The following is a 22,696-nucleotide window of genomic DNA, read 5'->3' as shown; positions in this document are numbered from 1 at the left end:
TCTTTTTCCTCAGCTTTGACAATTGAAGTGTGACATGAGTGGCTGCTTTGCAAATTGAGGGTGTTTATTAAATGTACATTCTGAAGTTTTTTGTTTTAGCATTAATAAGAACAGTCATAATTTGAAAATGACTGAAATAATGGCTTGAGAGCAGAAGGCTGTTATGGGGTATTAAAAATTAGAAGCTGCTTTAAGTGGAAACTGAGTTCAGTTTTTGAGGGCAGCTTGCAATGATTTAAAGCAACCTGCTCTTTACCAGTTACATTATGTCCAAATTACCACCCCTATCATTAGATGTGTTGGTTCAGCAAGACAAACACAAAGATGGAAACACATAACAGTGTTCTTTTGAATAAGTTTTTTAAAGTTTTATTAAAATATTAGTTATCTTTCATAGCAGTGTTTGGGTACTCAGAGACATGAGATCAATGAAATACTAGAAAAACATTCTCATGCCCTGAAGTTACATATGAAACAAACACATAATGTTGGTGACGAAACCAGGATGTATTTTATCACGGTATTTGGTGTCTCATGTTAATTTCAAACCGGCGAAGGACAAAAGAAGCAATCCTGTATCAGTAAAAGCTCTATATTACTGACAAAATATAAAAATAATAGAGCAAATTAGGACAGTAAATGTTCATTAACACTTTAGAAGTAATTTTACATAAACTGTTCAAGATATGTCAATACTTCTTTAGGAATGCTGTCTAAACGTTGCAGTCAGATTTGGGACTTGTTCTGTGAACTTCTTGGTACGTAGAGCAGGAAAAATAGCCCTACTTTGATTTATCCTTTTTAGGCAATTCAGTCGTGAAGCAGTAATGCTGTAGTTTTGTTGCTTAAAGATACAAAACAGCGTTTGCAACGAAAAGCGGCTTTTTTTTGTAGCTGGTCCGTCCGGAGGGAAATGGCCCGAGCGGTGCGGGGCCACACAAAGGACCCGCCCGCCCCGCCATGGCCCGGGCCTGTGAGGGTGGGTGTCTCTCGCGTGTCTATTGGTGGAGCGGGGTAACAGGCAGGGGAACGGGCCAATGGCAGCAGGGATTTCAAATCGGTCACCGCGGACGCTGCGAACGCCATTGGCTCGGCGCGCGCGGGGTCCCGCCCGCGGGAACCGGAGGGGCCCAGCGCAGGCGTTTAAAGATGGCGGCGGCGCGGAGTGCGGGACGGCGATCGTGAGGCGGCCGGACTCGCCCTCACCCGCAGCCCCGGCACAGGAGCGGCGGGGCCGCCGGGGATGGCCCAGGTGGGTGCGGGCCCCGCGGCGCGACGGGCAGGGTGGGCCTGCGCGGGCAGCAGCCCCTCCGCCCCACAGGCCGCGGCGCTAGCGGGCCCGCCGCGCTCCTGCCGCCTGCCCGGAGCGGCCCCCGGGCGCGGAGCCCAGAGGAGCCTCTCCTCGAGCCCCGACATCCCATCGCTGGAAGGCGCCGCCCTGCCGGCGGGTATTGCCGTGCGGCGCTTCCCCTGTGCCCGGCCTAAGCGGCCTCTTCTCAGAGCTGGTGTTGTGTTTTGTTTTGTTCAGGATTTTTCTTTGGTTGTTTTGTATTTGGGGGGAATTTTTTTTTTTTTTTCGTTTCCCGCACACCCTCAGCCACCTCCCTACTCGCCTCGCCGTGGGATCGTGTTCATGATTGTGGAGGGGAAGGAAGCGCCATGTCTGTACCCCCGGCCCCTCCTGGTCGCCCCTCCTGGTCCGGGGGCGATGGGGAGTGTCGGCTCCGGCGGTTCCTCAGGTCCGTCTGTCTGGGCAGAGGGAGGGACAGGGGGTTCCGCCGGACGCAGCCCTTTGTACAGGGGACGGGCTCCGGAGCAAAGTTGGGAAGAAAAGGCACCAACGCGTGTGCGGGCGCGCAGGGACTTTTTTTAGTTCTGGTACGTTGAAGATAATGTGATGTCTCTGTAACTCTCAAGATTCTTCGTGTGTTCTTTCTATTAATAGCAAATTATCTCGTCCAGCCTCTGAAAGGTTAATTCTCCCCTCTTTCCTCACCTTTTTTTTTTTGGTTGGAAACAGTTCGTTCTTTTGTGCCTCCTTTCCTTAGGCTCCGGGTTTGTCTGCAAAGTTTGCCCGCTGAGACCTGAATATCCAGGCGTTGCTCTACCATAAACTGGAACTGGGTGAACACATTCCATTTCTTTATTCCGTTAGGCTGTGACTTAGAGGTCTTGGAATTAGATCTTTTATTTTTGTTTTGTGAGAGGTTGTTCTGTCTATTTGGGTAATTTAACTTAGGGGCTCCTATTTTTAATTCTGTATAAGAAGTTGGGTCGCAAGGTTTTTTTGGCAGCTCCTTTTGATTATCAGGGCTGTTTTGCTTATTTAGAGAAAGAGAAGGCATTTTGGTTCCTTATGTCTGTTGTTTTTCTTTACAAGCAAGAAGCTTACATATGATGGGAAAGGAAGAATCTCCTTCCTAGGCTCTGATTTTCGCCTTTTGTAAATCAATTTTTTGTCTTACATAATTAATCAAACCATTAAACCCTGCCAGAAAACTACTCAAGCTCTAAAAGCAACTGTTGTTTTGCCACTTCTGAGGATGGCTTTCCAAAATTATGTACTCTGTTCATTCTGAAATGGAATGATGTGTTATGGACTGGAGAAGTTCTTGAGCCTTGTCTGTATTTTTCACTGATAATGCTATTGTTGAGCTCTGGCTGCATTTTCTTAACCATCCTTAATGACTGACTTACACAAAGTGGTTGTTTTGCTCAGAATCTTTCTACTCTAAAGCTGATAATGAGAAGAATTCTTACATGTATTATCCTAAAGAATATTTTCTTTTGGTACTTCCTGTTCTGGTTTAAAGAAAATAAATTTAGTCTCTTAAGGTGTTGTTTTGGGGTTTTTTTCTTGTTTTTGTTTTTTGGGGGGGATTCTTTGTTTTAGTTTTTGTTTAGTTTTTTAGCAGTGGTAATAAATAGGATTAACTTATTTCTAGAGTTGTATGTGTTGAAAAGACACACTAGGTAAAATGAAAATAAATAGATGACTGAGTGGGGAATGACTTTAACATGGGTTAATGGATCAGCACCTGAGTTGCCAAGGGCTGGAGGATAAGGAGAAGGACTTTGTATTTGGTTAGCAAATAAGGAGAGTGTGCTCTGAGCCTCTCTTCCTTTTGGGGTCCACTGAATGTGAAGTAATCAGTGAAGTCTCAGACAGTTTCTTTTCAAAAGTGACTTCTTGAAGAGAGAAACTGTGGTAAGCTGTTCCTTGCTGCAGGTACAGGTATTTGTAAAGAAAATATGTTCTTTATTAAATTCATTTCTAGACTGCTGACCTGATGTAACTGAAGGGAATTTTTCTTTGAGTTTGGGCAATGTTGGTTACAAATTTTAAGATGCTGGTTTTTTCCTGCCTTGAAAAAAGATACCCTTTTCCCTGTGTGTTTCTTTCCCATCCCTTTTCTGTCTGATTGTAGGAATGGACAGTGGTACTTATTAAACAAAGTAGTTTTGTTTTGTTTTTTCCTTTCTGCATTTAAAGTACATCTCTAAGACAACCAGGCTAAGATTACTCTACTTTCTTTGGGACCTATGCAGTTTGCTCCATTACATTTATATTCCCCCCCCCAATCTGTATGGTTTAGTTTACTTTGCGACATGAAACTTTTTTTAAATGACGAGCTAAAATAAGAGTAAGCAGTTAAAAATGTGGAAATACCATGTGGTGGTGATCTGCAGAACATGAGCTGTGCACTCACGTTTTTAAGTGTTTGTAGCTGCCTGGTGCAGCTGCCAGTGGTGTTCTGTATCTTTGGAAGGAATCCTTATGGAAACTGTTAATGGAACTTGGTGGAGCCTTGGAGAATAAAATCTGTTATTTCAGGACAATTTAATGAAGGCTCACAATAGGAAACTGATTTATGTTATGATATAACTTCGTATGCTGAGCCTTTTTGTGTGTGTCTTATGTTCCCTTATCTAGGGCCCTTTTGGCTGTTTGTTAACCTACACGGTCATCTAACTCATTCTTTTGCCTTTCCTCCCTTCTGTCTTTTCAAATACCTGATTGCTCAGTGGTTTTATTGCTTTGTTTTGGGGTTTTTTTTGTTGTTTGTTTGTTTTTGTTGTTTGTTTGTTTTGCTTTGTTGTTTGGGTTTTTTCTGCAGCTCCTGCTATAAAGGGCACATTGTAATATCAGCTGGCAGGGAAGTAGATGAGAATTAGACACATGTTCTTCTGCTTCTGCCTTGCTTTTTGTGGCTTATAGGCAGGTATTGAAGCCCACAGTAACTGCAGAGCTACTGTTACCTATAGTCAAAAGAGAGAAAGAGCCCTTGCAATAGTATTAGAATAGTAACAAACAGACCTTTCTTTGGAAGCTTCCAGGTGTCTGGTCCTCATGGGCACACGTCACGCTGGGTTTCTACTATTATAAGGTTAATTAATTAGGGTATCTAACAGGTACATCTCCAACAGGAGATTCAGTTGCCCCAGTAACCTACCCCTGGGTCAGCCCCTTGGATTTGGTCCAAGGGCACTCTGCCCACTTCTTATTATGTCTTATTGTACTTCCCCTACTTAGAATAAGACTAAACAGTATTCCAGGAATGTGTTTAGAAGGTCAGCTTATTGTTCCAAAAGCTATGAAAAAGGGTAAGAAAAGTACTAGAGTTAATTAAGGAGCTGTGTAACTATATAATAGTACTCTACAGAGCTGCAGGTATATGAAAAATATATAAATAGCAAGAATCTTCTTGGCATCACTGCGAGACTGTTATCTTACCCTAGGGATGTGGAAGGTTCATGGTTAGAAATGGAAAAAGCTCATTTGAATCCATCTTAGTCTAGTACTTTCCCTGACCCAGTGTGTGTAGTGAGGAGCAGACAATCCCTGGCAGTTATTTGCTGTTCATTGTTCAGCCATTCATGGTTTCACAGCCAGCAAAAAAGGGAAGACAACGAGAATATAATTGTTACTAGTGCTTGAATAGAATAACAAAACATCTTTCCTGCAAAGAGCAGAGGTGTTGTATCAGTGAACTACCAAAGCTGGGCAGGTAAAGGTTAAGTTCATATGTTTTGACACTGGTGGTGTTAAAACACTTTAGTATAGGAGCAGGACGTGTATCAGGGATCTGGAAGTGGCATTCAGGATCATGCCTTAGCCTTGTCAAAAATAAGTCTTTCTTGTTGGACCACGGAGCTCCCCGAACACAAGGGAAGGTTGTGCTCTTTCAAATTCTAGAATGCTGATTTCAGCATTGCATTTCTGTGTGAATTACTTCTGCTTGCTCTTTTTAAGAGTCTTTAGAAGACTTTTTAAGATGGAAAAATTAGATGACTTAGGCATTTAGTTTCCAGGAGTTACTGAATTCATGCTGTGACTTTTGATTCTTTTGTTCAGAATTAAGACACTAATGATTTACTGTGAATAATTTAATAATTAATTTGCTTTTTTTTTTTTGCATTTTCAAACTGAAGATGAGGAAATTTATTAGACAAATATATTTCTAGGTGTGTTCTCTAAATTATATGTTTCAGAACCTGTTGAAAGATGAAGGAATTGTTCATTGCTGAGGTCATTGTATGGTCTTGTAGTGTGGAATGGTTTTAAATATATAGAATTGCTTGTCTTACTGGTGAATGAGCCATTTTTCAATCTGACAATTAATGTGTTGGTATCAGAGAAGATGGGATTATTTTAGAGTTCTTTCCGGTTTTTTCCTTTGTAATTTTATAATGCATGTCAAACTGAGCATGTTGGATGTGTCACAGTTTTGAGTAGTTTTAAAAAACCTCACACACATTAAAAAACCAGTACAAAATACGAATTTCTCTGCTGTTCTAGCAAAACTCGCTTTGTTGCCATATTAGAATTTGCTCTATGTTACACTTTTTTCCAGCTTCCAGGTAGGTAACTTCTGTATGTTGCTGAATTTTAATTGATCCCATTATAAGTTCTGATTCCCAGCTTTGTGCCTTGCCCTAGATGGTGTTTGGATATTGCTGTTCGTTTGTTCCGCCTGGGCTGGCATAGAGGTACATGAGAGAATTACCCTTGGTTTCTCTAAGTCCTCATGACAACCCAGACCTTCTGCCCTGTTGCCTTCAATGTTGTACAGCAACATGAGAGATCTCAGAGCTTGTCTTTCCAAAATACTTGGGAAGATTTTCTTGGCCAGCTGGGAATACTTTGAACAGAGGAGATTCAGCCAGCTGGCTGCCTGGGGCAGTGCTTCATTTCTAGCTCTTAGGAAGATTTAAGCCTAGTTTGGGCTGGCATGGAGGGACTTGGAGAAACCAAAATAAGCAGGTAAGAAATGATCCTTCTTTTCACCAGGTGCTTATGGTTCTTCACAGATGGCAAAATTATAATTGAAGAAGCCATCATCATAGACATGGTAGAAAGAACCACTCCCCATCCCCTGTAAAATTTCCTATGGGAATGGGATACTTTTTCCAGGTTCAATTCCCTGAAACACTGGCTTCTGAATACCTCCCAAAATTGAGCTTTAATGCTATGTATCTGGACCTGATTTCCTCAGACATAATGAATAAATAGTTCCATAACAGTGCAAAATACAAGATCAAATGTGTAATGTCTGGTTATCTAGAGAGTAATTTTCTGTGATGTTTTAGTAAGTTGTGAGATTTCAGAAGTAGCTGATAACTTAAATTTTGAAAAGCCATGGTTTGTTTTGCAGATTTGCAAAACTGTAGCTAGTTATCCTTTTTGCTCTGTGGGTAAGTATGGCTTGAATTCCAGATTGTTTCAGGTTATGGGAGAATTTCCCCAAAATGCAGCTTTTAGTCTGTCATGCTTAATGCCCTGCCTCTTAACCAAGCAGATAGTCATCCAATCATAAAGACAACTGTGTTAGGAAATTATTGTGCTGGTGTACAGCTCAAGCAATAAAACCACTCTAGTTTCAGCCTCATTCAAGGTGGTATCTGGGTACCCTGCTTTTCTCACTGTAAAAGTGTCACTCTTCTACTTGAAATTTATGCTGGAAGGAGTGACATGTTTTCTTTCTGCCTAGGATACTATTTCCATTTTTTCTGTGACAATTTTTTTTTTTATTTTGTTTCTTCTTGTAGGTTGAAAGAAGAAAAGGAGACCAGCTTGTCCAGTGAAGATGCACTCTTAGTCTTCAGCTATTTAAGCTGAATGCATTGTGATTTCCAATAATTGAGACAGTGATTCTGAAAGCTGTCTACATTAATGAAAAGAACAATGTAGTCAGCTTAACTGAATCATCAGTGTTGCATATTGAATAGAACATGATAAACCAATCCTGATGGACTTATGCATGTTAGGAATATAGAGATAAACATTTATTAAAGCATTGTTTTTTCTTAAAACAGTAGTTTTAAAAATGGAGAACTATGAAAATGTACCACCCCTCCCTAAAGAACCTGCAAGAGAAATGAATGTGGAGAATCACACTTGTCGCCCACCTCTGCCGCCCAACGAACAGCCTCCACCACCTCCCCTGCAAACGTCCAGTGACGCAGAGGTAATGGACGTTGGCTCTGGTGGTGATGGACAGTCAGATACCCCTGCTGGGGACACGCACAGTCTCTGCAGAACACAGCTGCTCACAAAGGGATCTGCCTGCTACAAAAGTCGTCTTCTCATAGACCCCAACAGTAGTGACCAAAGCCCGAGAACTGCTCGTCACGCACCGTCAGTTCGAAAGTTCACCCCAGATCTTAAGTTACTGAAGGATGTGAAGATTAGTGTTAGCTTTACAGAGAGCTGCAAAAGCAAAGATAGGAAAGTTCTGTACACTGGAGTTGAGCAGGATTATAAGGCAGATACAGAGTTTGGTATTAATAATGTCAATGGGGATTTGCATGTTTGTCCTTTTGGTGGTAGTAATGGTAAAGCTGTAGGGATAGGGGGTGAAAGTGATGACAAGAAGGATGATGAAAATGATATTGATCAGGAAAAGAGAGTGGAATTTGCAGTTCTGGATGAGCTAGAAGACTTTACCGACAATTTGATGGAAATAGATGAAGAAGGAGGAGGGTTCACATCTAAAGCAATCGTTCAAAGAGATAAAGTGGATGAAGAAACCTTGAATTTCTCATATGAGGTAAGTAAATCCACAGGTCTTTGCTGGGTAAGAAGTTTCCAAGTGGCTAGAAAAAATATGCAAAGAAATAATCTCTTCTAGAAGTGTGCGGTACATGAGTCAAAACTGCAGAATTTTCAGAGACAGAGCTTTGGCAGAGAACCTCTGTAAACTATTTTAGTCAAACTTCTGAGTTGTGTTGCAGCTTCTATGGTTTTCTGTAAAAAGAGCATTTAAAAGTCTTCTCAAACAATTGCAGTTCATTTTATCATGTAGATTCTAGTTCTCACAAACTTATTTTCTTATTTTTCAGTCTTTTTACTGGAATCATTGGAAATTTCTAGTTTCTCTCTGTATGGAAGTGCATATAAATATGTCTGCTTTCTCTTTGCAAGGGAAAGGGGAGGTTGGTAGGCCCAGAAGGATAGTGTCTGAAATCTCTTTCAGGATGACTTTGATAATGATGTGGATGCTTTGCTGGAAGAGGGTCTTCGAGCACCCAAAACAAGGAGACTAGATAATGAGAAATACGGTGGTGAAAGTGATCACCAGTCTGATGGAGAGACAAGCGTGCAGCCAATGATGACCAAAATTAAAACTGTACTGAAGAGTAAGTTAATGTGCATTTAATAACTGTAGGTCCTGTGTATGGCTGATGTCTCTAGAACAAGAGTATATCAACAAGCAAAGTGTGGGACAGCAATTAGTGTGAAATCATTCATGTGTTGGAGAATTTTATTGTTGGAAAGCTTGTTACTGTGGAACATGATTTTTCACATTCTTAAGCAGTGAAGTTAACTTTTGCTTTTGATCTGTTGTATGTAATAAGAATATATTTTAGTGTGTGGATTTGTGTAAAATAATGAAGAATGTTACCTCAGTGGTGAGGAGGTGAACAAAGGTGATCTGGGGTTTTTGTCTCTTGGCGTTCTGGTCTTTTTCCTGCTTCAGTTACATAACTCTCTGTTAAAACTGCCCCATGTGAGGTATCTATGAATGCAATCTAGGCTAAAAATAATATTTAGAAAAGTCAGTTGCTTACATTTATCCAATTTCATTGTGTTAGAAACTACTAATAAACAAGAGCTGAGAACACAAACCCATCCAGAAAGATGTAATGGAAAATATTCTGAATTAGAATTAAAATTTAAACATGTACTAGAGGAGCATTTTACAGCTTCGCTGTATTCTGAAATAGAAAACCAAATAACTTTTTGTTTCAAAATTGTTTAGTAACAGAGGATTGACAGGAAGCTTCCAGCAAAGATGAATAGTCTGATTTGTGATTTAGAGAGGCATGAGACTTTGGCTTAGAGATGAGCTCTTTGCTGGCTGTTTGGGTCTCATGGTGTTCTGACGCAGTTTTTTTCCTGAGTGTCAAGTGAAAAATTTTTAACAGAAAATGAAGTTGTTTCTGAAGCAAGTATAACTTTTCTAGTAAATCTTTTGCAGTGGTGCTTGTGATAAGTATAAAAAGACTAAAGAAAAGAGTATTCAATGCTGAAACAAAATCAGTCTATATAAAAACTATTGCTCCTATTGCCTTTAGTTGAGAACGTCATGGAGTCTGTAATTTTGCAGGATTTAGTCTTGAGTTAGAGGCTTACACCTTGTTACTTACACAACATCTCTCTACAAAACATTGTTAATCTTGTTTCAGTGCCATTTTATTCTTTGGGACAGAAAAAGCAATAAATAAAAACCTGGATTTTATTTGTATTCTTCTAAGGATTCTACCCATGTTTAAAGCCATTATTTGCTTTAAAGGTCGTGGCCGCCCTCCTACAGAACCTTTGCCAGATGGATGGATCATGACATTCCATAACTCGGGCATTCCTGTATATCTGCACAGAGAATCTAGAGTTGTTACCTGGTCTAGACCTTATTTTTTGGGAACAGGAAGCATAAGGGTGAGAGCTGTCAATTACTTAAATACTTACTAAGATTAAAAATCCAGATATGTTCCTGCAAGCAGTTGAATATTTTTCTGCTTTGGCAGGCTTGTTTCCTGTGTTTAAATTAGATTCTTGAAATATAAATTGTTTTGTTTCTGAAAATCTGATATGATTTTTCTTAGGTGCTTTGCTTTTCTGTTTGGGCAGTTAAAGTGGATGCGATGATCCTGTTTGGTGCCTTCACTTTTCTAGTATGGCTGCAAAGTTGGGGGTTTATTGTACCATTAAATATATCTAGGGATCATTTATTTGTAGCTATAAATTAGTCTGAGCTGTGGCTTATGGTCCACATTTGCAGAAATAAGGATGTGACATTCTTGAACCCAAGGAGTCTGCAGAAATTTGATTTAATGCCATGGGCTTATGCCTCAGGAAAGCTCAGTGGAATTTATGGAAGTGTGCAGTATTTGCATATTGTTGAACAGATCATAGTCTGGATCTAAACCAACAGGTTTGTGTCAGTGCCATGCAGTGTGAAGATCCCCCAGGAGTGGCCCTGCTCAGCTCTTGAGTAGAATGACTTTGCTGACCGAAGAGGAGCTTGAGCCTAGACTGAATTACAAATAGCTTCCATCTTGCTTGCATCTTTGGGGTTTGAGTTTTGCTTTTGGTGACCTTAAGATACTGAAACCTTCTGTATTGTTTTATATTTGCAGAAACATGATCCTCCCCTTAGTAGCATTCCCTGCTTTCATTACAAAAAAATGAAGGAAAATGAGGAAAGGGAACAAAACAATGACATAACCCCAAATGGGGAAGTATCACCTGTTAAGCATCTAGATAAATCCTCAGAACTGGACTGCCAGACAGAAGAACCAGATTCCACTGCTGCTGATTCTGGGCCTTTAGATGACAAAGACCCCTCTGGGGGAGATGCAGCACAAGGAGCTTTGGGACAAGTTAAGGCCAAAGTTGAAGTATGTAAAGATGAATCTGTAGGTATGTATGGGAAGTGGAGTCTTTCCTTGACTTAAGTTGGGTTAATGGCATTTGGGAAGTTTTATTCCAGACTTGGCTACTGAATTAGAATCTTTCCAGAAGCTCTGAGAGTTGGCATGAAAAGCTTTTACACAAAAAAGTGAACATTTTTGTAGTTTAGTCCTGTAGACTTTATCTCAATATAAGAATCAGTTATGTCAGTGTGTACATTTGCTGTTGTCAAATATGTTCATGTGATTTCTTCAAGTAGGCTTTTCTATGCACTTTCTATATTGGCAGAGTTATATCTATTTTCAAGATGGTCTCTTAAGATAAATGATGTAATTAAACTATGTATTTGCCTGAGTCTAAGTCATGCAAATATAATTGCACTCGTACAGAGGGATGTGATGCTTCATTATTTTATTTGTGTAAATCTGATAGCCTCTACACAAAAAGTTGTCTAAAGACAACATGCCAAAATCACCACCCAATGGAGAGGAACTTGGAGAGGAAGCTCATGTTGTTACTTATCACATCTGCATACCCAAGAATCCCATCCATGTAAATTTCTGCTGCTGAGAATATTGGTATGGATCATAGGCTGCCATTTGTCTTTGTAGTGCTCAGGCATAAAACTTATCCTTGTCATTACATGTGTCATGTCCAGTCCAAAAAAAATGCCAAGAGATGTAAAAAAAAACAAACGAACCCAAATCATTGGTATTTAGCAGCAAAATAAAGTAAGCACTTATTTTTCTACATGAAGTTCACCTGTCTGTCTCTCTCTTTAAATAGGATCTGTTCTGTATTACTGGAAAAGATACTAAGTGATCAAGTATAAGTGTGACTTGCATTTGGAATTCCTTGTGGAAGGAAATAATACCAGCAGCTTGCTTTTGCTTGTTTACATCTGTGGATGCTACTCTTTATTTTTGCTGATTGTATTTGCAGACTATCCTATAAAGGAGAAGCAGCTGTACTACAAGGGGGCAATCTTTTAGTACTCTGTGTGTGAATTTAATATATTAAATTCTGCACAAAGGCTGCAGATACCCATGGAGTTCATGGAACATCACTGTATGGTGTTTCATGGTACACAGCATAATAAATAGGCAGCAACAGCTGGGTTTGGCTTCAGGGAACTGAGGCTAAAGCACAACCTCACTGTGTACCTTGCTTCAGGTAAAGGGAAGGTGGTGTGATGTTGGAGGAGAACAATTACCGGTGTTTTGTTGAAAATCGTGTTGGGTATTAATGCTGGTTAGGGATTAGTAAAATCATCAAGTGACAGAACGAAATGGGGTTTCATTTTATTTTGTTTTCTGGTTTGCACAAGCATTTTGCATTTGATCCTGTAATAGGAAAACTTAAAATTACTTCTATTAGTCCAAATCTAATATCTTAACCTTTGGCTTCCGGTCTAAGAAAATAATTATGGTGCACTTAAAACAGTGGAAGTAGAGAACCTAATGCTTGTTCAGTGGTGAAGCAGAGAGAGTAACTTGATTGTGTTTCTCAGATCTGGAAGATTTTAGACGCTATCTTGAAAAGCGTTTTGACTTCGAACAAGTGACTGTAAAAAAATTCCGGACCTGGGCTGAGCGACGCCAATTCAACCGGGAGATGAAGCGCAAGCAGGCAGAGTCTGAGCGGCCCATCCTGCCGGCCAACCAGAAACTCATCACCCTGTCTGTGCAGGATGCACCTATAAAGAAAGGTTAGCTGATCGAGCTGAAGTTCACATAGGCTGTGTTGAAGACTAATTGCAGCTCTAAGCTTGACTGAAAATAAAAAAAAAAATCCTGTAAAAAGTCCCCTTAATTCCTGATCCAATATTCTGTGTTCTTTGACCCATCGTATATTACATAGGAAAGGAAAAATACTGTCAAAATACACTTCCTATTGGAAAGACAAATTTCTAACAAAAATTTTTATTTAAGCTTACCGTCCTGGTAAGTAATGACTACCTTCAGCTCTTGTTACTGCTGAGTGTTACTCAGTATGGATTTGTTTGTAAAATAAATTGTTTCAAATACTGGAACTAATGAGCTTCTTCCCTTCTTCCTATCTTTTTTGCAGAGTTTGTCATTAATCCCAATGGGAAGTCTGAAGTTTGCATCTTGCATGAATATATGCAACGAGTCCTAAAGGTTCGACCTGTTTACAATTTCTTTGAATGTGGTAAGTCTCTTTCCTTAAACAATTCTATCCTGGTCTTGATGTTAACCAAGAATCCAAAAATGTTGCATATATGAAAAATATAACTGGAATCAGGTTAATATTGGGGGTTTTTTTCCTAAGTACTATGATGTGTGCTCCATTAATTCTTGCTTTTCCTGTTTGTCTGGGGGTTTTTTTGAGGTTACCTTATAAATATTCAGAATTAGGCTATTCCCATATATGCACTACATAATACAGCTGAAATTTCAATATCAGAATGTGTAGCTCTTGTATTCACACCATGATGGAAAAAATTTGGAATTAATATTTGAGTTCTGGTAGACTACCAGTGGTTTCTTAAAATCTCTAAGTTCTTTATTTGGAAGAATGAAGTATATGGTGGTAAGTCTGTTAGTGGAAAACTGTTAGTTAACAATTTTTCAGATTTCAAGAAGAAGAAACCATTTTCTTCCCTCTCGAAGCTGAAATGAAGAAAAGAGATCTTGATAGTGGTGATATTTCATGTATGTCGGGAGTTCCAAAAAGCTTTCTTTTCTTTCCTCCTCCATTTCCAGAGAACCCAAGTGAACCTTTTGGAGCCTCAGTGATTATTGATGGAGTAACATATGGGGCAGGAACTGCCAGCAGCAAAAAACTTGCCAAGAATAAAGCTGGTAATGTATTTTTTTCTATCTCAGTACCAACTGCTGAATTGTTTGTTTGCTTTTTGTACCATTCTGGGGTTCTGAGGGCCACAGTGATTTAAGTACAGAAGAATAGGGGGTGATAATAACTCTATAATTTTAGGTCTTAAAAGCTCTATGTTACTTCTAAAATGAGACTGGAATGTTTTCCCTTTTGTAGACACTTGTGAAAAGTAATTTCTCCTTATTTTAATTAGTTATGAGGCTTTAATTATTAAGCTGAACTTGAAAAGTGTAAGAGAATAGATTTCTTACCAGAAGAAGATGCCTAACAATTTCTAGAGGTGATGTTTTCAGTTAAAATAAACCTAATCAAGATATTTAATCACTTTTTGCAGCTCGAGCTACACTGGAAATCCTTATTCCTGACTTTGTTAAACAGACCTCTGAGGAGAAGCCCAAAGACAGTCAAGAACTTGAGGTACTGAGCTCATATTCCCTGGCTGGCATCGTTTGAGTTTCTTTTTAAAACATTGCATGTTTAATATCAAAAATGTTACTGAAGATTAGTAAGATTTTTTCCTCAGTCAAATGGAAGTGTAAAACCCTCCATTTAGATCTTTAAGGCAAAGAAAATACTTCTTTTTCTGTCAGAATAGATCAGAAAATTTGCTCTGATGCAGAGAACTAGTTCTTTATTGACCAACAGGTCACTTACTGAACACCTGAGATGTTCCAAGGCACCAGACTGCCTGCACTGCCCTGCCTGCCAGAATCCTCTATTTGATGCCAGGAAACGTTCAGAGCTAGGTGCTGTTTGGTTTTGTTTGATCGTCTTAGGACATCAAGTAAGAAGTAAAAGTGCTCAGGCTTCTGAGATGTTTTTATTGCCACATAATGAAATCCCATAGTTTAGGCAGTGACATTTGAGAAAACAAAAAGAAATAATTCTTTAAGAGGAGAGTTTTGCTATAGTCTCAGGTGCTGGGAGAATTAAATAGCTCACTGATCAGTGATACCATCAGTAAGGAGTAAAGGAAAAACCAGTGATCAGCCTGAAAGGAATGTTTTCTAAAATGAAGTAATATACAGGAGGAGTTGTTTGTATCCTTGCTTTAACTCAGAGCTGTATTGTATGCCCTGCACTACTGAAATGGTAATTAAGGAAATGCTGACAATTTTTTCCATTCTTTTAAAATAAAATACCAAATGTATTTTAGTTTTTTATTTATTCAACAGTAACCAATAGCAGTTCTGTTGACTTTTATTAAACCACAGCATTTTGGTAAATAGTTTCATAATTAGTTAAAATAACCTTGTCCTGAGGGAGAAATGATGATAAAGAATTTATAAGATAGTCATTTTTATGTACATGTTGAATAATGTAAGACTGGGAGTTAAAATTTTGCACGTTTGGTTAGGTGTGAATGTTCTAATGATGTTGCTTTCAACCCATTATGGATTTAAAAACACTTTTTAAAGTACTAAGCACAGAGCAACAGAATTAATTAAATGTAGCAAAGAAGAAATTGGAGTTAAGGACAATATTAGTGTTTTATTTGCCTAAAGCACAATAACCCTTTTCACTTCCTTTGCAGTATTTTAACCATATCAGTATTGAGGACTCACGGGTATATGAACTCACCAGTAAAGCTGGACTCTTGTCTCCATATCAGATTCTCCATGAGTGCCTTAAAAGGTAAGGCTGCAGCATGAGGACCCCCGTGAGGTGTTGGCTCAGGACCTGCTGTTTGTTTGTTGCTGGTGTTTGTCAGTGACCCTGTCTGAGCTGCCTGGGCCTGCCAGAGGCGTGGTGGGGGCTGACCTGGTTAATGCTGAGTCCTCTTTAATTCATATATGCTGTTTGTGCCTCTTTGGAGATCAGGATGTAGCTGCTGTACAAATGTATTTTGTTTTCTGTCATTTTCACTTGACTCAAGTTACTGATCTAAGAAAATCTCCTTGTTAATTAATGTATTGACATTTATTATTAACATATCTAATGTCATTGCAATGACTGTCCAAGATGATAACTGTAAGCATTTGACTTGTTTGTAGTTTTACTTAGTATGATAGTAAGATCACATTGATCTTGATTGTGTTTGTGCTTAAGAAACCACGGAATGGGTGATACATCCATAAAGTTTGAAGTGATACCTGGGAAAAATCAGAAGAGCGAATATGTCATGACTTGTGGCAAGCACACAGTGAGAGGCTGGTGTAAGTACAGTAATTGGTGTGATCTCTGAATATCCTCTTCCTTTCTTCCTATTCTCCTTTGCTGTCCATTCTGAGGGTGCTTGTTCAGCCACCGAACCTGTTGTGGCCTTGTCCTGCTTTTCTCTGATATCTCAGTTTTGACTAACTCAAGTGAGTATCTGTGGCTATCATTACATAGCGTGCTGTTATTGGCACACTTCCATGTTTATTTTTACAGGCAAAAATAAAAGAGTGGGGAAGCAACTGGCTTCTCAGAAAATCCTTCAGCTACTGCATCCACATGTGAAAAACTGGGGCTCTCTCCTGCGAATGTATGGCAGAGAGAATAGCAAGCTGGTTAAACAGGTGAGCAGGCTTTTGTTTGAGTATAACCTACCCTGTGTCTGGAGTTTTGCTTCTGGATTTGTAAATTAAGTTACAACAAAACTTTAAGATGCCTGGATTTCATCGACAGTAATGATTACGTTAATCTTGCATCTCCCAGGTCAAAATTAAAGAACCCATTTAACTAACTCATGGAAGTAGGTGTTCCTGCTTAAGGAAGTAAACTAACTACAGACTAAACTACAGAAACATAGCATGCTAAACTTTGCTCCATGTACATTAATTTTTTTCATAAAAAAAGTTCATCAGTTGTTGCTTATGATTCTATTGAATAGGAAACCTCTGATAGAAGTGTGATAGAACTTCAGCAGTATGCCAAAAAGAACAAGCCAAATCTGCATATCCTGAACAAGTTACAGGAAGAAATGAAAAAACTGGCACAGGAAAGAGTGAGTATATATTTTCATGGATTTACAAACAACATGAATGTCCTGGGTCACGTGTACCAATGATCAGAGGGTTTTTGCTTCTTTTACATAGTATTTTAAATGAAGAGAGCTCTACAAAGTTTGATTGAGGGGGTCTACTTCTGGGGAAGACTGTCATCCTGTCTTTTAAACTAGCTTATAACTTTGATTGCATCTACTTCTGTATATTTATTTTTAACATTATCCCTAGTTAGCCTCTTGCAACAACTGACACAGGTTTGGCTAAAATGGTTCAGCATTTTATCTTTTATGATTCTATTCTCTTTATGACTGTGTGGTGGGGGTTTTGTATTTTTTAGGAGGAAACCCGAAAGAAACCCAAGATGACAATAGTGGAATCAGCTCAACCTGGTAGTGAACCTCTCTGTACTGTTGATGTTTAATGAGAAAACATGCAAGTGGGGAGCAATAACACAAATGGAGGAACTAGATTTTCAACAATTATTTAAAAATTGTTTGCTGCAGAATGCAAGATAACTTTTAAAATCCAAGCTGCTTCAATTATGCATTGTTCTTTTTGCATCATCAGGGCAATATTACTTTTTCCTAGTTTTCTTTTTCATTGGGTTTTTTTTCCTTGTTTAATACCTCTGAGATATGTACGTTTAAAGAATCGATCATAAAGATCTCTACTGGGGCAAATGCGCAGAGGACAGGCATGTTCACACAGGATGAAACCAATCAAGCACTTTCTCCTGGAAAGCCATCCATGTTGTTTGAAATGGATGTATTTTAAGTATGAAATTCAGAATATCTGTGTACAGGTTGAAGCTGATATTATATATATACACATTCATATATATGTATATATAAAAGAAATATATGTACATCTTCTTGTATGAACATGCCTAAAACTATTTTTGTGAAAAGTTTTGTTGCATTTCAGCACATAATAATATGCACTGATAAGACACTTTGGTGACAAATACAGGAAAGTGATGAGCAATGTTTCTAATGCCATAGGATTAGGCCAGTAACGCTGTTTCTTTCTGTTTTGTTTCTTGTCTCCTGCCAGGCTTAGTTATTTGAGATTAGAGGAAGCAGATTTTGTTATTACTTGAAAAGAACAAGAATACCTGGTAGTGTTAGGAGTAACAGGTTGAAGATTAAAAATTACTGGGGTTTATTTAAAATTAAAGGAGCCTGTGTTAGTTTACAGATCAGTTGAACAGGGAAAATATAGCCCCACTTATATAATTAAAATAAAAACTGTAATTTGAAAGGCTGTTTTCAAAGCTTGGAGCCAAAATGCAGCTGATGATGGTTGATAGTCTGAAAATATTTTGCCAATGACTTTCCACTCCCTTTTCCCAGCAATAAAACAATTTCTCATTTGTTTGGTGTCAGATTGCATCTGACTTTATCAGTTAAGTCTTAAATAATTTTCACCATAAAAGCAAAGACTTTAAAAAAAAAGTCAACACAACCCTTAAGTCTGACTGCAGCAATTGAGTTTTTTTAAAGAAATTTTTGTTTTTACTTTTTTAAATTACATTTTTAGTTTTTAAAGAAAGTGTGTAACTTCTTCAATGAAAATTAGAATGTAGATTTGGACTATGACATAGAGTAATAAGTAGAATGAAACCATAACCGGTTATACTCATGAATAAGAAAATCACAAATATGCAACTACTCTAAAATACAATCCTGGCAAACAGGCAGTACTCACTGTGTCATCTGAGGCTTTATTAAGCCAAGCACAGAAAAAATAGTGTGGCTGTGTGAAAGCGCTGCTTTGTGGGTTTCGTTCTTCACACGGGGTTTGCTGGGGGACTGCAGGAACTGTTCTCTCACAACCACGTTTTGGTTTGGTCTTAAAGAAGAGAGTGAAAGCCAAGCTGGTGGCAGAGCTGCAGTGACTTACCCAGGAGCTGCACTGCTCCGTTTTAGCACTCCTCCTGCTCCTGCAGGGAATGAAAGGTCAGTTCTCTGTACCTGCTGCAACTCCTGGTACTTACGTTGACAGGGATCTGGGGGCTTGAGGGTTTGTTTTGTTTCTTGGGCTGTTTTTTTTGTTATTGTTTATTTGCTTGGTTTTATTCTGATTTTGGTGTGGTTTTGTTTTTTTAATTTACCATATTACATAGGGAGTGCTGCAGTATATTGAATTTAGTGCCTACTGGATTTTAAAAATGTTGGCATCAGTATTGTAAGACCTCCTTTTAACATCACACATTACTTCAGAAGTATGTGGATTTTAGTTTATATTTCAAACTAATGTTCTCTAATGTGTTGCGTACAATGTTTGAGGTTAAACAGGAGGAGTCATGGAGTCTTACCTATTTCTTTGTTTAAATTATATGCTTGGAGGTCTCTGCAAATATGAATCCACCCATTTTTTATTATTATATTTAGCTTTTTAGTTCCATGAGTTGTAATCCTGTTACAACAGGATACGGGTAGTTGGAAGACAATATAGAAACTATTATTTAAAGAAGTGGCCTGTCAAAAAAAAAAAAAAACCTACAAAAAAAACACTGCCTCTGCTTTTTTTTGTATAGCTTTAATAAATCTCCATCTTTTGAAGGGTATATAATACTGGTGCAGTAGTGACAAGCAGCGATTGCTGTTTGTCTCTCTTTGTTGTTTTTATTGGGATTTTTCTGTTTTCATAAAGACAGGGCTTTTATCTTCTATGCCTAAATGTATTACCCTTAGATAGGTTTTATTTCAGCTTGTGTTTTCAGCAGAAAAATCTGTAGTGGATGGCACTGTAAAAGACAAATCACCCTTGTAGATCTTTCTTATTTTTCTGAAATCAGAATGTCAATGCATTTGCAGGTCACCTGCAGAATATCCATAGATGCCTCACTTACCAATTTGTTTTCATTAATTTTAAGAGGATTGCTGTATTACCTCAGTCTGCCACTATCAGAATCACAAGGTGACCATTGCCCTTAATTAAAACATCCAGAGATTTCATTGTGAACCAAAGCCTAGAACGTATATTATGCATTCTAAACAAAACAAACATAAAAAGATGGTATTAGACCTTGCTGCAGCCTTTAACTGGAGAGATGTCCAGAAAATAGCGCAATAACTGCTGGAACAAACAACGTAACTGCTGTTTATGTCATTGTGAAGTATTCTTGTGTTTTAATGTTTACTATTGTTTGGAGTGTAACAGTCTTGCATTTGCACATAAGCACGAGCTGCTGTGATAGAGGATAGATCATTGCATTAACTTCAGCTTCTGCATGAACACTTACAGTGTGATTCAAGATGTATCCTAAACTTGTCTTGTAACTCTTGTGTGTTTTCTAGGTAATCGGCTGTAAAGGTTTAGATCTGATTGTATGAATGCATAAAACTGCTGCTTTTGTCACTGATACTTGTTATTTATCCCTTCTATATCCAGGGGAAGATGGGTATTTTTATAGGGATGGAGTGTATTTTTAAGAACTGTTCCATCCTTTGGGGATTAGACAGTTTTTGCTTTGCATACTATGTGCTTCTCGACAAAAGTGTGGTATATTAAGGATTAAATTCGTGTGCATTCAAATCTTCATGGTACTGATGGAAAACTTACTGTGACTTCCAGTGACTAGTCAGATGCTACCTACTGAAACACCAGTCATCAGCTTTTTTTAACATATTTATTAGACAAAACTGATGAATTAGTTGGGTACTCAGAACTTTGGAAAGACTATTATGCATAAAATTAACTGTTGTATGTAAACTTCCATTCTCCTGTGATGCTGTTAGGCTTTATACAAATATACTTGTAACATCCAAGTATTTAAAAGCATCGTACCTATCTTATTAATTCACTAAACTGTACTTTGGTTCTGGAGTGAGATTCAGGAAGTGATAGCCTCCTAACTTTCTGTGGGAAGAAATGTGAAATGCAAGAAGCCATGCTGTTATTAACCAAATAAAATTATCAATGACAGTATTTCAATGTGTATCTGAGAACATGGGAAAACAAAACAAAGTTCATCCTTATTGCCCCAGCAGGTAACAATGGTTGCTGTTTGAGTTGTGTTGGGTGCAGTTGCTTGGTGCCAGTGCTAAATTGGTACAACTATAAAGCCTCATTTTCACTGAGCCTCTGCTTGCTTTTTTTCTGCACAATCATGTAATCCTCTGTGTTCAGTCTTTGAGTACTTCATGTGTATTTTTCAGACAATTAGTTTCGAGCAATAAAGTTTGATATTATAAAAAGTGCCAGTGTGATCAGTATTATGATACCTTAAGCATATCTAGAGAAAGGAACTCTTATTCTTCAAGTCCTCTAGGTATTTCTGAAGAGAAATTGGATCAGTGCAGCCTCCTTCCTTATGGAAATACTGCATCACTTTTAGGTGAGGAATTGAATGTTTACATGGTTAAACACTTGGAGTGAAATTAAGTTACCTTTCTTTGAATTAGGATTTTTATTTTTACTTAAAACCCTGGCAAGGTTAAAAGTGGTACAAGCCAGTGCTGGTTTTGGTACCTGTTGGATGGAGGTACCAAACACTGGAAAGGTGTGCTATCAGCACAGCCATGGGCTGTAGAATCTTTTTATTGCTGTTAGGCCATATTAAATGTATATTTGAAGCAGGTTGAGATTTAAGATGATCACTCCTTCTAACAGTGTTGCTGTGTGTTCTGTAGCGTGGATCACAGTCCATTAATGGCAGCTGCTGAGCCTCTGGCTGCAGTGAGTCCTGACTGGAGAGCACCTGTGGAGCTCTCAAGCCTGGCTTGTCTTCACCCCCAGGAGACACACTGGCAGTGCAGCATAAGGTGCTGGTGTGGGTACAGTTCAGTTGTGGCTGTCAGTTTTCACTGGTGAGGACATGCCTCAAGCAAAGGCACCTCAGCTTCAGTAGTATGGTATAAGAAACTTAGAGCCTTTGTTGTCTTGTCAGTGATACTGATACAGTGATACAGTCTAAGACTGGCTTCAGCTGTGGAATGTGCAGCATTTTTATTAGACTGAGTTTGTTACTTCCTAATGAAGATTTAGCAGGTAAATGATTTATGGGAGGGTTAATCTTTACTTGTTTACTGAAAAATCATGGTGCAGTTTTGATGGGGGAAGAGCATGATGAAGTACTGACAGGTAGGTCCAGGTCCCTGCAGTAAGATGATTTGCTCTGGGAATTGGGTGTATGTGTATGTATCTAGGCAGGAAAAGAAAAGCAGGGTTTGGCCTGATAGTACATAACATCCTGTCCCTGACAGTGTTCAAGACTAGGCTGGATGGGGCTCTGAGCAACATGGTCGAGTAGAAGGTGTCCCTGTTCATGGCAGAGGGCTGGTTATGAGATGATCATTAAGGTTCCTTCCAGCACAAACCCTTCTGGGAATCTATGGTAATGAAATTTAATTCAAATTAGGGTGATGAAATAAGTTGGAAGCCTTGCAATTACTCTGTTGTACAGAGATTTATTACCTGCACGTTACAGAAGAGATGCTACTGACGCAGTTAAAAAGGAAAAGTAGTTTCTGCCAAGTCTCTCAGGAGTTAAGGTGATCCCTCTCTTGGACTGCAGTCCCCATGGCCAGCAGCTGCCTGGCTCCCCTCCCTGGCAGCTGGGCTGGTGCCATCCTCACCCTCAGTGCCACGGGGTGCTGCTGTGATCTCACTGGCAGCAGGTGCTGCAGCTGCAGAGCCGTCAGCATGTTCCACCCTCTCGAAGAAGATCAGTAACTCACAGTGCCTGGTCTGAGGGAACAGATCCACAGCCATGGCTCTCACGGGCCGGAAAGAGGCTCCTTTCACCCTGTTGGAAGGGGCTCGGCACAGGCTTGATGGGGAAGGGAAAGAAGGGCAGGAAGAAATGTATTAATATTTAAACTGCTCATCACTGCTGCTCTTCTCAGAGAGGTTTTTCTTCCCCAAGCTTCAATGCCACAATAGGTTTATTCACCACCCCTAATATTTCCATTATGACTTGTGTATTGGGCAATACCATTCCAAGCCAGCTGCTGCAGCTCCCAGCTGTTTCTGGTGAAAGGTAAGC

General features: G+C 39.1%; 2 protein-coding genes across 6 annotated transcripts in view; one reads left to right on the top strand and one right to left on the bottom strand.

The window, feature by feature from the left end:
* Window positions 1-1,045: 1,045 nt before the first annotated feature.
* Window positions 1,046-20,906, top strand: DGCR8 (DGCR8 microprocessor complex subunit). Of its 2 annotated transcripts, none has more exons than XM_086856202.1 (14): window positions 1,046-1,252; window positions 7,051-8,051; window positions 8,478-8,640; window positions 9,798-9,940; window positions 10,642-10,924; window positions 12,426-12,623; window positions 12,986-13,087; window positions 13,642-13,740; window positions 14,109-14,191; window positions 15,309-15,409; window positions 15,824-15,930; window positions 16,148-16,275; window positions 16,590-16,703; window positions 17,042-20,906. In XM_086856202.1, the coding sequence occupies exons 2-14, from the start codon at window positions 7,329-7,331 to the stop codon at window positions 17,123-17,125; spliced, it is 2,328 nt and encodes a 775-aa protein (XP_086712328.1). In that variant the 5' UTR covers window positions 1,046-1,252; window positions 7,051-7,328; the 3' UTR covers window positions 17,126-20,906. The 2 variants fall into 2 exon arrangements, with proteins under 2 accessions (XP_086712328.1, XP_086712329.1); XM_086856203.1 differs by lacking the exon at window positions 1,046-1,252 and adding an exon at window positions 1,268-1,878.
* TRMT2A (tRNA methyltransferase 2A) overlaps window positions 19,665-22,696 on the bottom strand; it is a 41,789-nt gene continuing 38,757 nt past the window's right edge. For 3 of the 4 annotated variants that reach the window (XM_086856206.1, XM_086856207.1, XM_086856204.1), the window contains one exon: window positions 22,099-22,480. In XM_086856206.1, the coding sequence (XP_086712332.1) occupies window positions 22,198-22,480 (283 nt within the window). In that variant the 3' untranslated portion in view covers window positions 22,099-22,197. Of the gene's footprint in view, window positions 22,041-22,098; window positions 22,481-22,696 lie in introns of those variants that run through there. The other variant, XR_002868208.2, reaches the window with a different exon arrangement.

The sequence above is a fragment of the Cyanistes caeruleus genome, chromosome 18, assembly GCF_971803275.1.
Source record: "Cyanistes caeruleus chromosome 18, bCyaCae1.hap1.1, whole genome shotgun sequence".
Lineage (NCBI taxonomy): Eukaryota > Metazoa > Chordata > Aves > Passeriformes > Paridae > Cyanistes > Cyanistes caeruleus.
This window is presented reverse-complemented; position numbering and strand designations above follow the sequence as displayed.